At 40.4% G+C, this 16,043-nt stretch overlaps 1 protein-coding gene across 1 annotated transcript; it reads right to left on the bottom strand.

The window, feature by feature from the left end:
• Positions 1-3,800: 3,800 nt before the first annotated feature.
• NDUFC2 (NADH:ubiquinone oxidoreductase subunit C2) lies at positions 3,801-11,566 on the bottom strand. The gene is made up of 3 exons (XM_017654171.3): positions 11,252-11,566; positions 6,105-6,248; positions 3,801-3,983 (listed from the first exon to the last, which is right to left on the bottom strand). Exons 1-3 carry the CDS (start codon positions 11,418-11,420, stop codon positions 3,934-3,936), a joined length of 363 nt encoding a protein of 120 aa, XP_017509660.1. The 5' UTR covers positions 11,421-11,566; the 3' UTR covers positions 3,801-3,933.
• Positions 11,567-16,043: the final 4,477 nt, after the last annotated feature.

Here is a 16,043-nt window from a genome sequence, read left to right as displayed (position 1 = left end):
GCCTTGGACTGTAGTGAAGGTAACGGTAGCCATGATGGTGGGCGTCATGAGTCCACTGAGGGAGAGGTGGCGCATTCTGAAGAGGTGAAGGAGCAGAGGTATAACCCAGTGGGAAAGGGAGAGCCCAGCTCTCAGAGAGCCACTCTCACTTTAGGGTTTGGGGACCATGACCTGGGGGGACCTAAGGCCAGGCCTGCTCTAGTCTCTGACACAGAATTGATAAGTAATGGCCATCAACTATATGGGGATGGAAGGAAAAGTGCCTGCAAATGCATGCCTTATGTGAATATATGTTTGTGCATGTGTGTGCTTAGTAGTATGCACATGACTGCTTGGAGCTGTATGAATTTAGTGTGTTCTTCCTGTCGGCTCTTTAGAAATCTGATTAAAGCTATGGACTTATCTCCCCAGAGTCCAGGCATATGGACATATAACTGTACATATCATTTCAGGGGCTGTGCCATCTAGCAAGGCCTATCCATGAATCCTCAGAACTCCTGACGTCCTATATTAATAATAGCTCCCATTTGAGCACAGAGTGCCAGCACAGCCCCCAAGTGATTGCTATGTAATTATCTCATTTAATCTTCATAATAATTCTATGAAGATAGGTTTTATTATTTCCATTTTACAAATGAACTTACCCAAGATATGGGTATTTATTCAGCTGTCTGTTGTGAATTCTGTGTGTGTGGCAGTGCTTCCCAACATTTTTTCAAGTTACAGGACATGGAAAATTATATCTGTATGGCACATGGGGGTACACTGGCTGCTCACAGTATTCCTGCACCTCGCAGGTTGCAGCCAGCCAAACAGAAAGCTAAAGGATCACTATCTTGGCACTTTAGTCCATTCGAGGCATACCAGTGTGGAGGCATGCCCACTGGAAGCCCTGTTGTAAGGACAATCCATGTGTTGGCATCTGAGCCCATATATCCATGTGGAGAAGGGCTGGGGTTGTGAGGTGTGGAAGAGCAGCAAGCTAGACAAGCAGGTGGCATACATGGTCATGGGTGAGTCACTCACAGGTGAAGACTGGGAGAAATTTGGCCACAGCACCTGCCAGTTTTGATATTGTGCTACTTGCCAGCCCTGTTCCCACAAACTGGCTTCACTGGTGATAAACCATGTCCATGGGAATCTCAAAACCACTCAATGTAGGCATGTGAGGCAGGATTTTTATCCCCATTTTACTAGTAAGGAATTAAAACCAGAGGTGAAGTGACGCACAGAAAATCCCATAGTAAGGGGACAAAAGCAAGATTGGCCTCAGCTTTGAACCAGGTGTTCTATCACACCCACTGCCTGCTATGTGGTGTTATTTTCACCTGAAGGCTGCTCTGTCATGATGGGGAATAAATAGCCTATAGAGAGCTCTGCTCAGTTATTTTCTTAGCCATTTTCCCCTCCTCTACCTCAAACCCAAGTCCAAACTGCTAACTTCAAGCCTGCTTCTCTCTGCCCTTTAAGCATCCTGGGTCATCTTTCAGAAGGTCTTGAATATAAAGGTTGGGTCATCAGCTCTGGGTTCATCTTGAATCCACTGCTAATGAGCTCAGGTCTTGGGTTAGCCACCTTACTTTTCTAGGTTCCAGTTTCTTCACTGAGTAACTACAGTGGTAGTCAAAGTAACTGAAAAGTTGAATAGTTTAAAATCACTTGCATATCAATTATCTAATGGAATTATCATCCCCTTTTACAGACAAAAAATGGAGGCATAAGAAGATAAATGAGTTCAAGGTTCCTCAAGAACTGGCAGAGCTAAGATGTGAATGAACCCTGGCTTAATTAGCATTTAATTCCATTCCTCTGCAACAGTGGATTTGCTTAGCACCTTAGAATTCTGCAGCCTGGGCTGGAGGTGGGAATAGAGGATGGCAGAAGGATAGAAACCCCACTCCTTGACCAACTTAACTGCCTCAAGGTCAACAGCGACAATTGTACAATACACCATAATGCTTCAATACCCTAATCCAGTTTTTGTGGAGGCTGTGAGGTACAGAAGTTAAAAAATCTGGGCTCTTGTCCTGGCTCTGCCACTGACCTCTGGGTAACTTACTTCATTTTCCTACATTGCAGTTTCCTTGTTAGTAAAATGTAGAGGTGAAACCAGATGAATTATTGCTGCTCTGACGACTTGATTTTCATACAGTGCTAAAACACTGCCATCGAGCTTTCTCATTATTTTTCCTGCTTCAATAGGCATCTAACAGTACCTTAGTGGTATGAATTTACAGAATTAGTTTTTGAAACTTTTGTACTCCATTCATCTCTTACATGATAGAAGGCGGGCTCTGTGAGGATGACATGGGGCAGTTCACTAGCCCTGATGATAAGACCAGAAAGGCCTGACCTGCAGCTGGATGACTGTGTGAAGATGACTCTCTGGGATGCTTCCTTGCCTCCCTCTGAGCACCAATTCATGGGCTCATCACTAGGTCACCTTTAGAATGCTTGTTGCTGTTAACAACTCACCTCACTCCTCTTACCAGCTTGGATGGTGGCCAGTGGTTCATAAGGGACTAGATGTTACATGGTCACTGTGGTACAGTAGAAAGGGTATAGATTTTAGCATCTGACCAACCAACGTTCACATCTCTCCTCTTGGCAGTCATTTGCTATGTGATCTTGGGCAAGTTACTGAGCCCACTGGAGCCTAAATTTCCTTATTTATGAAATGGGGATAGTATTACCTACCTCGCAAGGCTGTTATGAAAGTTAAACAAGATGATTAATCAAGAGCACCTGGGCTGATTTTCTTCTTCTTCCCTGGTACCGAATACCTTGTATTTGCTCTAGCTTGTGCTTTTCACCTTCCAGGACTAAGGCGTAGCACAGTCCCTTGGTATGTGGTTCACATTCTTGTACCTGCCAAGCACAGGTGAACTATAAACTTATTTACTGCAATAGTAATTTTTAAGAAACCCTTGTATTTGTTCATTTCTTAATATACTAGAGTCCTTTCTCAGACATGATTTCACTTTTAATAAGTGGGACTCAAACTCATCTGATTTTGCTCAGAAATCTCTGCTTATATTCATACTGTCACTTAATTTGAAAGTATCTATAGAGAAACAATTTTATTAATCTCCACGAATTAACCTAATTATTAAATCTGAGCTTAGAAACACAAACATTTTGGACAAGCGTTTGGATTTGATAAGCCATAGAGAGTAACCTTATTCCAGTTAGGTGGGATCTTTTACTTCTAATTGCACCAAAAAACACTGTAGACAGTGTTAGCTACAGAGCCCACTTTCTTCATGATGGTCCATCTAAGAGCAAAGATCCCCTTTGCAGTATCAGTGCTCTAACTGTTCTCCCAGTCTTGAGTGACCTCCATCTAAACTATCCTATATATTGCTGCAGAGAGAGCTCAGAAATACACATTTGATCATGTTTTTCCCATTTAAAACCCTTTAATATATTCCCACAACCTGCAGGATTGAGTCAAAATTATTCTACATGACTCACAAACCCCTTCCCTGGTCTGGCTTGCTTTGCACCAGAACGCGAGCCGGCAAACTTTTCCTGTAAAGGCCACCTATTAATATTTGAGGCTTTGCAGGCTAGGAGGTCTCTGTTAAAACTATTCCAGTCTGCTGTTGTAGTGGGGAAGCAGCCATAAACAACATGTAAACAGTGAGCATGGCTGTGTTCCAAAGAAGCTACACTGCCAGTGGACCCTGAACTATAACTAAGCATTTCAAATTCTGTCTGATGTCTTCTTCAAATTGGGTGAATGGAAACTGACCATTCTCTGATGAACTATTTTTCTTGACCAACAGGAATCAAAGTGCTCATGATGACCATTTTAATCACAAGGTGTCAACATACAGATTAACACAAGCTTCAGATACCATGGGAACATGGTCCATGTTCCACGACCTTCAGATAACCGGTATCAGTGAAACTGAACAAATTTTGGAGACTTCAACGCACTGCATGGAATTCTTCAAGAATTTCACTGTAAGTTTTCTTATCTATAAAAAGAAAAATAAAAAAGTATCTATTTTAAAATTATATTTTAAAAAATCATATTTTCTAAAGAAAAATTAATACTTAATATTCTTATAGATTGAAACCTCTAAGAATTTCCTCATGCTCTCCTCAACCATTGGCTGGCAATCATTGAGCCATTTTGTTTCACTGAAGAATAACTCTGGAAGAATCTGTGGAGACATCCAGATGACTGCCTAGAGGGCTGAATGCTGCCAAGGGGATGCTGGCTGAAGGGGTGGCTGAAGGAATGAACAAGGAGGGGCACAGGTCAGTGACGAGGGGCCAGGGACAGAGCTGGTCAAGCTCTCCATGCCCCTGCTGTCAGTGCATGGGACTCTTGGCATACATGCCAGTAATCTGCTGCTCACAGACAGCAAGTCCGTGAGGTTGTATAAGTCCTGCTGACACAGGAAGCCAGTGGAAATACGGAGGCAAAGAGCCAGAGGTCTGAGACTGAGGACTGCTCTGCCACTGGGTCTCACACTTAGGATGAATATTGCCAAGACTGCTTTCAGTCTAACATCCAACAGTTCTGAGTATTCCGCACCCTTATACATCCAGCATTCATGGCTTTGCACTAGTCTTTGAGCTTTTCACTGGCAAAAAAAATTTTCTTTAATCCACCATAAATATTTTTTGTTTGCATTGTCATTGGTAGTATATTAAGGAGACATTCATGCATTTCAATAATTGCTTAAATTCTGATACCCAGACTTTTTCCCTGATATCCAGACTTTTAAATACATGATTCAAGCTATTCATCATAATTTGCTATACTAGCAACATCAAATTACAGTTATTCTGGAGTATAACTTAAATGATTTAAAGCCTGTAACATAACTAAAAAACATTCCACCATAAGCATTATATATGTGACTGAAGGCTTTGGCAATATTAAATAGAATAATACAATTTTAGAGCTAAATAGGACTTTAGAGATCATCATTTAGTCTAATGAAATTTAAATACTTTATATTACACATTTATATGAAAAGGAAAATCTCTTTAAAATCTATATATTTACAACTTTCAAATTTTTCTATACTTACTCCGTTCACATATATGCACATCTATATTATATATATATGTGTAAAATACAAGCAAGAAAATAGTTACAATTACATTCATAGTTGAACAGAGATAAGTGGGGTATGTGAAGAAATTCCTGTCCATAGCTGAAGGAAAGCTTCACTGAGATGGATCTTGAGCAGGAATTTGCTAGGTGGACAGGGTAGAAATGGGGCAAGAGGATGGTCAAGAAAGTATAGCATGAATAGTGTACCAAAGGATATAGGGCAGTTTTAGGACACACCATCTCATGAGTTAGGAGATGAGTGATCAGAGATGAAGCAGGGTTCTGTGTAGTTCAGGTCAGCTATTATTTATTAAGTGCCCACTGGTATAGGCTCCATGCTGGGGGCTGGGGAAACAAGATGAAGCTACAGCCCAGTGAGGGACACAGACATGTGTATGTAATGTGGTGGGTAAAAGGTATGGGCAGTGTTTACACCAGGCAATCAGCTCAGCCTGGCATAAGAAGCCATCCAAAGGAGGCTGGATTTTATCCTATGGGCAATGGATAACTATTTTAAGCATATCCATATTTACCCAGCAATGTGATTTCCAGTAAGGCCAAAGGCAGAGGTGAGTTGGAGGCAAGTACAACAGACCAAGCAAGAGATTCTCAGGCCTGAACCAGAGTAGTAGCAGTTGGAGAGCAAGGAGAATTCAGAGTTGAAAAATATTTAGGAAGTAGAATGGTGAGACTTGATAACTTATGAGAAATGAAAGAGGAAGACCTGAAGGTGATTCCTGGGTTTCTGGTGGGAGTGCCCAGGTGGGCAGTAGTGCCATTCACTGAGCAGAACACAGAAGATCAGGACATCTGGGCAGGCAGAGGGGACGTGAGTTCTGTTTGCTGTCTGAGGACACAGAGATACTCAGCCAGAAACTGGATATATGAATTCAAGAGAATTCTGGTCTATAGTCAAAGATGTGGGAGTCAACAGCGTACAGGAGGTACCTGAAGCCATAGGCATGGATAAGATTAACCAGGGTAAATGACAGAGTAAGAGAAGTTTTCTATAATTAACTTGAAATACCTTTATCAGGAAAATCCTCCGGATGTGATTTTACATATGCAAACATATCATGGTCCCTCAAAGCATACATATAGTCTTGACGTTTCAAAAGATAATATCCAACAAAAACAAAGGAAGTAATATATAGAAGCTGGCGATGCAAACCTGAAATTCATATGAAAAATCCCAAAGAAAGAAAAAATCAGTCAATGTATATTTAAAAATCACATTTTAACATTTCAGATATATAATTTATTATTCCAACATTCTTTTTTAAAAAGGCTTTTCTACATGGCTATTCTGAACAAACAGCCTTGACCTTCAGATATCTTCTTAAAGAATATGGCAATTGTGAAGGACAATATTAAGTCTATAAACATAATTATCAATAGAACCCAAAACTTTCTAAATTCAGGTTTTATAAATTTCTTCATAGAAAAGATGGATCAGTACAAAATAATCTGAATGCTAGACTGAGAATGGAAAATTATTTTTCCCCTTTTTCATTAAACTAACTTTAGTCCTAAACTAACTTGTAATCCTCATGTGATGAGACAGAGGTTAAGTCCCCTACAAAGGTCAAAAGGCAGTATGGTTTGTCTCCATACACTGATTTATATTTGCATATTTATTGGTTACTGAAACGGCCAGCTAGCTAACACTACGAATATATTTCAATGCTCCTTGTACCTTCTAAATTTTTTACCTTGTGCATGTATTACCTATTCAAAAACTGTATTTTAAAAAATTACCCTATTATAATGATACCAGGGAGGGTCAGATCATATGACCTAAAGAAAGCCAAAATTTAAAGTCTAAGGCAGGAGGATCCAAAAGAAAGTTTTTGCAAAAGGCTAACTGCAGGTTTAATTTTCTAGATATGCCCCAGAATTCTACCCCCAGACTTCTTATCCCACAGATACTCCTTTGGAGAACTCATTTATTCTTAGAGTTTTATCTGCTATTCATGTGCTAGCACCTGTAAGTATGTCTAACTCAGACACCCATGCTGAATAACACACATTGGCAACTTTTTGACACATATATTCATTTGAATACCCCCAAATGAATTTATTTCTTTCTTATTCATATCTTTTCCAACTAACTGAGAGAGTAAGACCATTTACCCAGGAACCCAAGTCCTAGGGAAAAAAACATAGGAACGATCCCTACATCCCGAATCCTTTCAATTTTACTTTGTAAATACTTCCTTTCCTCACTTCAGGGAATTTCTCTCATTCACATTGACTGGCTTCCCTTTCATCTCATTTTCCACTCCACACTGATCCCAGTTTTTATCCAGTTATTATGACCTCCCAGGCCCTTCACCAGAGACTCTTTCACCTTTATCTTCTGACACTCTCTGACATGTGCTTGGCTCCAGAAATACTAAGCTACTTTGAATTCTTCACACAAATCAGGCTCTTTCATGTCTCTATATGTCACGCACTGGTTATTTTTCTGCCCAGTGACCTCCTCATCCTTTAAGACCCAACTCAGACAGCACTTCTGCTAAGAAGTCTTCCCAAAACTTTCCTGGAGTTAACAGGGCGAATTCATTGTTATTAACATGCAAACTGCTGTAGAACTTATTTCTCTGTCTACTACCAACCAAGCCAATGTTTGATTCATCTTCATATACCAGCACATAGATAACACTAAATATTTAATAAATGGATGAATGGCCATGGGCAAGTCAATTTGCTACCTCTAAAACAAAGATAATACCTATCCTATTGTTCCTACAGTATAATTATGTAAAACAAAAGAAAATGGGTATAGAAATATTCTGGAAAAATGTGTAAAACAGTAAAAATGCGAAATACCACTATGATCTGGGGCTGGACAGGGCCAAGGCTCTTCTGCATTATCCCTTACCCCAAAGAGCCTCTGCTTCCCCTAAGGGGCCACCTGCAATACAGCAAATCACAGTTCTCTGGGGGCTCCATATGCCACTGGACTACACACATACAAGACCCAGATTCTCCATGCTTACCCATCTCCTTTACAGAAGACGAGGCCATAATGTTTTAGATGATGGTATCAGCGTTCCAGCCCTAAAGGCATGGCTTGGCCTCTTCCCAAGTCCCCATTTCCCTAACCTCTACTCTCTCTCAGGGGCTGTCTTCCTCTCACCAGATACACAACCCCTCCATAATCCCTTTTCCCTTCTTTCCTTCACTAAGTGAATCTAAATTTGGACACCTTGGTGCTGTTCATAGAACACCATACATTACTGACAATGTTAAACTAGAAATCAATAAATAATCAATTTTATGTACTACACTAACTATAAATTTAGGGCAGGTTAAGTGGTAGCCAGTGATGGGAGAAAAGCTTAAGAAAAACTTGAAAAAGATTTGCACAATTTGATTTATTTGATAGAATATGACAGTACTCCTCACAGGTACTCTCTATGGCTGTTGTTTGAAAATTCACCATATCTTTCTCCGCTCTGACTATCACACCCATTACCCCTCATGCAGAAACTTGTACCACAATTTGTCTTTTTAATGGGTATGTTCATCTGTTTTGTAAATCTTTGGAGGGTTGAGATTGTGTTTTATACTTCCTTATAATCTACACATACTTACTGATTCATTAAATACTACTGAGCAGTACTACAAGCCAGACATTAAACTAGACAAAACATGATATGCAGTAAATAGATACTGCTGAGGATAACTATTTCAATAAAGTCTTCAACACCTAAATTTTCCAAAGCAACTTACAGAAACCCAGGGAACTCAGGAACTCTGACCCCCAGCCCTGGACAATGTGTTTCATATACATCATCTCATCTAGTTCTTATAGCCCTACAAAGAGGTAGATGTCACTCCTGTTTCATAGATGGTGAAACTAAAGCTCCCAGAGGTAACTTCTCCAGGGTCAAATGGCTAGTAGGGTGTACGTAGTCAAACCTAAAAACATGTGCTCTTAACCACTAGATTCTTTTCTCTCCCAGAAATAGCACAAAACATCGACAACAACGAGAGGAGATTAAATGGTACATACTTCACATTTCAACTGACCTTTACTTCCTCTGGAAGTCTCCCTCCAATCTGTACCTCCTTTATGCTCCCAAAGTGCTCTCTGCTCACCCACTTCTATGAAAACACATTACCTGTCACATCTAGACCCATAATGGACTTGTCTCCCTGGCTCGACTACAGTTTTCTCAAGGGCAGAGATGGTACCCCTAACCCTGCACACAGTATGCAACACTGCCTGGCACAGAGAATGAGCTCAGTCAATGGTGAACAAATATATGGTAAATATTGTTTGTCAACTATAGTGTAATTTTAAAAAAAACTGCATAACAAGAGCTAAAAGAAAGAGAACTTTGTTCAGCATCTTCTGTGTGCCAGGCATTTTACCTAAAGAATCTCAACTCTCATAGCAAATATGCAAAAATTAACTAATCTCATTTTATAAATGAGGAAACTTTGGCTCTGAGTGCCCTGACCAAGTAACTTGCCCAAGCTGACACAGCTGGGAAGCAGTGGAGCAAGGCCACTTTTTTTAGTTCGAGTGCAGTGGAGCTCTTTCCATGATGCCAAGTAACAGGCATGGACAAGTGTGGAGTTGTGGTGAAACGGTGAAAACCCCATTTCCCCAGAGGCAGAAATGGACAAAGATCACTCTTTTCTGTGGAGTGGGCTCATGTCCACGGGAGATGGGATTTCATTACTATTTGAGCACTAGAAGTGCTGAAATTTAGTGGGCTGGATGCCAACCTTCAGACATGACATATAGCTGGAAGGAGGCACAAAGAAGCACAAGTGAGGTGACTTCTGACTGCCTGAAGCACTGCACAACTGGCCCATAGTTGTGCAACCTGGGGATTGGGGGCTCCAACTCCGTGCAATCAAAAATCTACATATATCTTTAGAGTCTTGAAAACTTAAATATGAATAGCCTACTGTTGACCAGAAGCCTTATCAATAACACAGTCTGCCCATTACCACACATTTTTTGTGTTATATGTACTATGTATCCCGTATTCTTACAATAAAGTTAGAGAAATTTTTCAAGTTGTCACAAATCTCCAAAAAATTTCCAATATATTTACTGAAAAAAATTTGCGTGTAAATGGACCCTCTGTTGTTCAAGGATCAACTCTATTAGCTTTCTTCTTTATGGGGCTTCCTGATTCCAGTCAGCTTTGCATTGCTGACAGGGTTGATCTTTTAAAACTAACAGGTCTGATCACCGCACCTCCTTCCCACTCCACAGAGCTCTCAAAACTATAAAGGTTCCTGTTTGCCTAAATTGCCATGACCTATCTAAATCTCCTTTGTAGCCTTATCACCCTGACCTGCATACTCAATCATCAGACTGTCCCCCACTCAAAGGCCCTTGCATCCTTTTGCTATCACTAACCTCCCATGGCCTGATAAATCAAAACTATGTTCAAAGTCACCTCTTCCAAAGTTTCCTTCCTCTTTTCCCTTTGAAATCCATAGCATTATCAGGGTAGTCAGTTTCTGAAAGGAGGCCAGCGACATACTACCAGGAAGTACAACCTATTGGCTTAGAGCCTCCCACTCAAAGTGAAGTCCCAAGAAACAGTATCTGGGAGTTTAACATCAGGCCTCTCCCCAGATCTAATGAAGCAGAATGATAATTTTAACATGATCCCCATGTCGTTAGCATGCACAGTAAGTTTGAGAAGCACTGGTTTCTAATATAGATTCTAAGATCTAAAAACAGGTTCTGCTTAGTAGCCTTATGACCTTGGGCAAGCTGCTTTAAATGGTCTAAGGCTGTTTCCTCACTGTGGGTAATATCCCCACGTAAGGTGTTCTAAGGATTAAATGCTATAATGCAGAGTGTCAGTAGTGCGTGGCACGGACTGTACGCTCATTTTTGCACACACCACAGCGTGAGCTGAGAAGGTAGCAGGCAGTTTACTCCAGCGTCCTTCACAGACTCACTGTGAGGTCGTGGATTTCACTGTCCCTGTTTCCTTAAGTGTCAAATAGCCGTCTGGCCCTGCAGGATTCTGAAGAGCTCACGGGGCGCGGAGGCCCCAGGAAGACGAGGTGAGGTCTGAGAGGCGAAAAGGCCCGGAAAAGCGGAGGCACCTCAAGCAGTCTATGCAGGGGCCGCCCCGCAGCCCCGCAACCCCCTCTCCTCCCAGCCAATCCCGCCCGCGCAGCCCTCACCGGCCGACAAAACCGGCCTCCGCCGGATCGCGTTATCCATCAGGCCGGAGCAGTAGCCCAAGAAACCGAAGTAGGCGAGCCGAGAGTCGGTCAGCTTTGGGGGAGGCAGGCTCCGGGCCTCAGCCGGCAGGAATGTTAAGGCCTCCCGGCCCGGCCGTCCGCGCATCATGGTGATGCCGTTCCCACTCGAGGCCTGGCCTCAGACCGCCAACTACAAAGAAAACACAACGACCGCCACCCGGGGCCCCACGTCCGGAGCGTTCTCCTCCGAGCCCAAGGCTGAAGGGCATGGCGCAGGGCCGTGCCGCGTCCAAACGACTCCCCGTGCGTGCTGCAGTCGGAGCCCTGCACAAGAGGTTCCGGGCTACTAAATGGCCTATGCGGCGCGCCCGCCTTCTGCGGTGGGGCTTTTGGGCGCTTGGTACCCCGGGGTCGAGTAGTAAACGAAACGAGCCAAACTGGGAGAAGACTAGGAGAAACTGCTTTTTTTCGCCCAATCTCCTTCGTCTGGAATTGACACTCCCTCCGCCGCCCCAGAACGTTCCTTCAGCAAGAATTTGTCTTTGCATCCAAAACCCACAAGTGGGCTTGATGGATAGTTTTAAGAAACGCAGTTAATTGAAATGTCCTGCAAGCTAGTTTTCATTTTCCGGGTCCTCGATTGTTCATTCGCACAGGCAGTCTCCAAAGCCTAATGAGGTCCAGTCAGCAACAAAGATTTCAGAGAACCCCAGGACTGGATCATATAGCCAAATCTTTGAAATCAGCCTAGGCGGCAGCCCCCTAAAATTTTTCACCCCTGGGTCTTCAGGTCTTTGCACGTGTCTGAGGGAAGCTGTGTTCCCTAAAAGTTTAAGGAATGAAAGGAGAAATATATAACATTCTGCCAGGTAATTGTCCACTCTCTGCTCACCTTCAATACTGGAGAGCCTTTATCTTTGAACAGCTCTCTCTTTAGAAAGTCCTTCCTGATAATTGCGCGAAAATGTCTTCTTTTTGTGTCTGTTCATTAGTGGGGTCAACATTTTGTCTAGACAAATGGTGATTAAACCAGAGGTTAATGCAAAGGTATATGCATCAAAGGTATTGATCTACAAAGTGGAAGTATTAAGTATCAGTTAAGAGTGATTAAATAAAGGATGGATCTTTTAATGTGCCCATAAAAAGCACTTCCAGACCGATAATATTTCAAGTTGGGATTTTCTGAGGCAATGTATATTGCAATAGTTTCCTGAAGGTAGTTAAATGTTTAAGTTTCACACTCCTTGGACCCGGTAATTACTCATCCGGCAATCTGTGCTATGGAAATAGTATGCCTCATAAAAAAGCTTTTTTGCAGTTTTTTTAAAGTTATTTAAAAATTATATCAAAAGAATGAAAACTATAAAAATCTCCTACAGTAGGATTATATAAAATTTGAATACTAGATGAACTATTAGGCAAAGTTTTTAAGTGACGTTTACACATTCTTCTCTCCTACATTCTACTGAGTCCTATCTGGGATTTTTTTTTATTAAGAAACTTAAAAGATAGAAAAAATCCCAAATAATAATGTAACAAATACCCATTCTACCACCCAGAATAAACAAATGTCAATATTTTATGATTTATTTTGAACCTTTTTTAAAGGAAATAAAACACTAGATAAAGCCGAAGTCCCTTTTCCTTTCTTCCCCAGAGACAACCACTATCATGAGTTTAGTGTGTATACTTTCAGTTCACTTTTTATATTTTTACATATATTTAATATAGTGTTGTGTGCTTTCAAATTTTTTGTACTAAGTAGTACTCATTGTTGCTCTTTTTCTTGCACTCTTATCATTCCATATAATGTTTTAAAGATCTCTCCATGATACAGGAACACTAGTTTCTTTCCTTTTGATCACTGTATAATATTCTATCATGTAACTATGTCCCATTTTATTCATCCATTACTCTTTGATAGTTATTTAGGTTGCTTTCAATTTCTTGAAAGTCTATACTCTAAGCCTATACTCTAGAATCTAGAGCTCAGAGAAACTTTACACACATTTACCAAGACTAGGAGACATTCAAGAATATTCACAGGAGTAATAGCCATTTGCAATACCTCAAAACTGAAAACATCCTAAATGTCCATACAGAACAGAAAGGAAATGGTTTTCATACAAAGGAATATCCATGCAATATGAATCTCAAAAAAGAGATTCATGTTAAAGTATATTGGTTAGAGATACACATATTAGTGGTAAAACTATAGAGAAAAGCAGGAGAATGATTATCATAAATGTTCAGAACTGTTACTTTGGGGAAGGAGGGGCAAACAGAAGGCCTCTAAGGTCCTATTTCTAAGCTGAATGGTAGGTACAAAGATATATATTTTATTATTTTTAACTTTATGAATTTTAGATACTTTTAGATTTATGATTTTGTCCAATAATAAATTTATTTTGTTAAAATAAATTTTTAACTTTTTGATTGAGGTAAAAAATACCTTCATTAAATTTACCATCTTAGCCATTTTTAAATGTATACTTCAGTAGTGTTAGGTATTTTCACATTGTTGTGCAATAAATCTCTAGAAATTTCTCATCTTTACCCATTAAACACTAATTCCCTTGTCCTCCTCCCCTGAGCCCTTGGCAATCACCTTTCTTTTTTTTTTTCCTTGTCCATTAAAAAAATATTGAAGTATAGTTGATATACAGTATCATGTTGGTTTCAGATGTACAACATAGTGATTCAACAATTATATGCACTACAAAATGCTCCACAGTAAGTGTAGTTACCAGCTGTCACATACAAAGATACTACAATATTATTGACTATATTCCCTATGCTGTACTTTTCAGTCCCATTACTTACTTTTTTATTTTTATTAATTTTATTAATTATAATGAATGTTTGATATATTACAGCAATAAAAAATATTAATGGTATAATTCTACCATTGTGCACAAAGGGTGAAGTCCTGATAAATGAGTCAGTTGTACAACTTTACATAACAAACTGTTGGAATAGTACTTATAGTGTACAGGAATTGAACTGTGTTCATTGTGAAAAATAACTCATTATCCTCTTAACAACTCTATGAAGTAGTTAGTATTACTGTCCTTTTTTTTTTTTTTTTTTTTTTTTTAGTGGGGATGAAAAGGTTTATACCCAGCTTTATTCTCACAGTGGCAGTTCAAGCGCTAGAATCCTGTCCACCTCAGAGCAAGTCTGCATGCAGCAAGCTGGTCTCTGCCTCCAGGCCCCTCCATGCCTGAGCCGTCTCAGTCTCTGTCCTAGGCGCTGCCAGAACTCCAGTCTCTGCTCTTCTGCAGCCCAGAGCACTGGGTGGAGCTCTCAATTGTCATTGATAGACAATCTTATGAAGGTTACAGACAAGTAACATTGTGGTTACTATATTCACCCATATTATCAAGTCCCTCCCACATACCCCATTGCAATCACTATCCATCAGCACAGTAGAAGGCCACAGAGTCACTACTTGTCTTCTCTGTGTTATAGTGCCTTCCCTGTGCCTCCCCCTACATTATGTGTGCTGATCATAATACCCCTTAATCTCCTTCTACTTCCCTCCCCACATGCTCTCTCCACTCTCCCTTTGGTAACCGCTAGTCCATTCTTGGGTTCTGTGAGTCTGCTGCTGTTCGTTCCTTCAGTTTTGCTCTTTTGTTATACTCCACAAATGAGTGAAATCATTTGGTACTTGTCTTTCTCCACCTGGCTTATTTCACTGAGCATAATACCCTCTAGCTCCATCCATGTTATTGCAAATGGTTGGATTTGTTTTCTTCTTATGGCTGAATAATATTCCATAGTGTATATGTACCACATCTTCTTTATCCATTCATCTACTGATGGACACTTAGGTTGTTTCCATTTCTTGGCTATTGTAAATAGTGCTGTGATAAACATAGGGGTGCATATGTCTTTTTCAATCTGGGATCGTGGTTTCTTTGGGTAAATTCCAAAGAGTGGAATTCCTGGGTCAAATGGTATTTCTATTTTTAGTTTTTTGAGGAGCCTCCATATTGCTTTGCACAATGGTTGAACTAATTTACATTCCCACCAGCAGTGTAGGAGGGTTCCCCTTTCTCTGCACCCTCACCACCATTTGTTGTTCCTTGTCTTTTGGGTGTTGGCCATCCTAACTGGTGTGAGGTGATATCTGTTGTGATTTCAATTTGCATTTCCCTGATTATTAGCCCTGTGGAGCATCTTTTCATGTGCCTGTTGACCATTTGAATTTCTTCTTTGGAGAACTGTCTGTTCAGATCCTCTGCCCATTTTTTATTCAAGTTATTTGCTTTTTGGGTGTTGAGGCATGTGAGTTCTTTATATATTTTGGATGTTAATCCCTTGTCGGATATATCATTTACAAATATATTCTCCCATACTGTAGGATGCCTTTTTGTTCTGCTGATGGTGTCCTTTGCTATACAGAAGGTTTTTAGTTTGATGTAGTCCCCATGACATTTATAATTGTAAATTTGTCCCTTTTTACCCCTTCAGCTATTTTATTCCTCCCCTCATCCTCACCCCTATGGTTTTTTCCTGTTTCCTCTTCTATGAACTATTTCTTTTAGCAACTTTTCTCTTGGATCATCTTTTTTACTGGCTAATTTGTAGTCATTCCACACATATTCTCAACACTAATGATATTTACTATTTTTATGTAGACGTATTTATCAATTTTCCCTCTTTATAAATTAAGTGTGCTTTTTCGTGGCTTGTCTAAGAAATTTTGTTTGCCTATTACAACGTCCTTCTGTTTTCACCTTCATTTAGATTACCCCCATGAGAA

Source organism: Manis javanica, chromosome 11 (assembly GCF_040802235.1).
Source record: "Manis javanica isolate MJ-LG chromosome 11, MJ_LKY, whole genome shotgun sequence".
In the NCBI taxonomy this organism is placed as follows: Eukaryota; Metazoa; Chordata; class Mammalia; order Pholidota; family Manidae; genus Manis; species Manis javanica.
The sequence above is the reverse complement of the archived record's forward strand: the minus strand, read 5'-3'. Positions and strand labels throughout refer to the sequence as shown.

What these genes read in the sequence shown, in the direction of transcription:
- NDUFC2 (XM_017654171.3), bottom strand. Translation starts at nt 11,420, where the DNA reads ATGATGCGCGGACGGCCGGGCCGGGAGGCCTTAACATTCCTGCCGGCT. An exon ending in GAGGCCGGTTTTGTCGGCCG is followed by an intron (nt 6,249 to 11,251) that starts GTGAGGGCTGCG and finishes TATGAATTTCAG; the next exon opens with GTTTGCATCGCCAGCTTCTA. An exon ending in GGAGGATTTTCCTGATAAAG is followed by an intron (nt 3,984 to 6,104) that starts GTATTTCAAGTT and finishes TTCTTTTTATAG; the next exon opens with ATAAGAAAACTTACAGTGAA.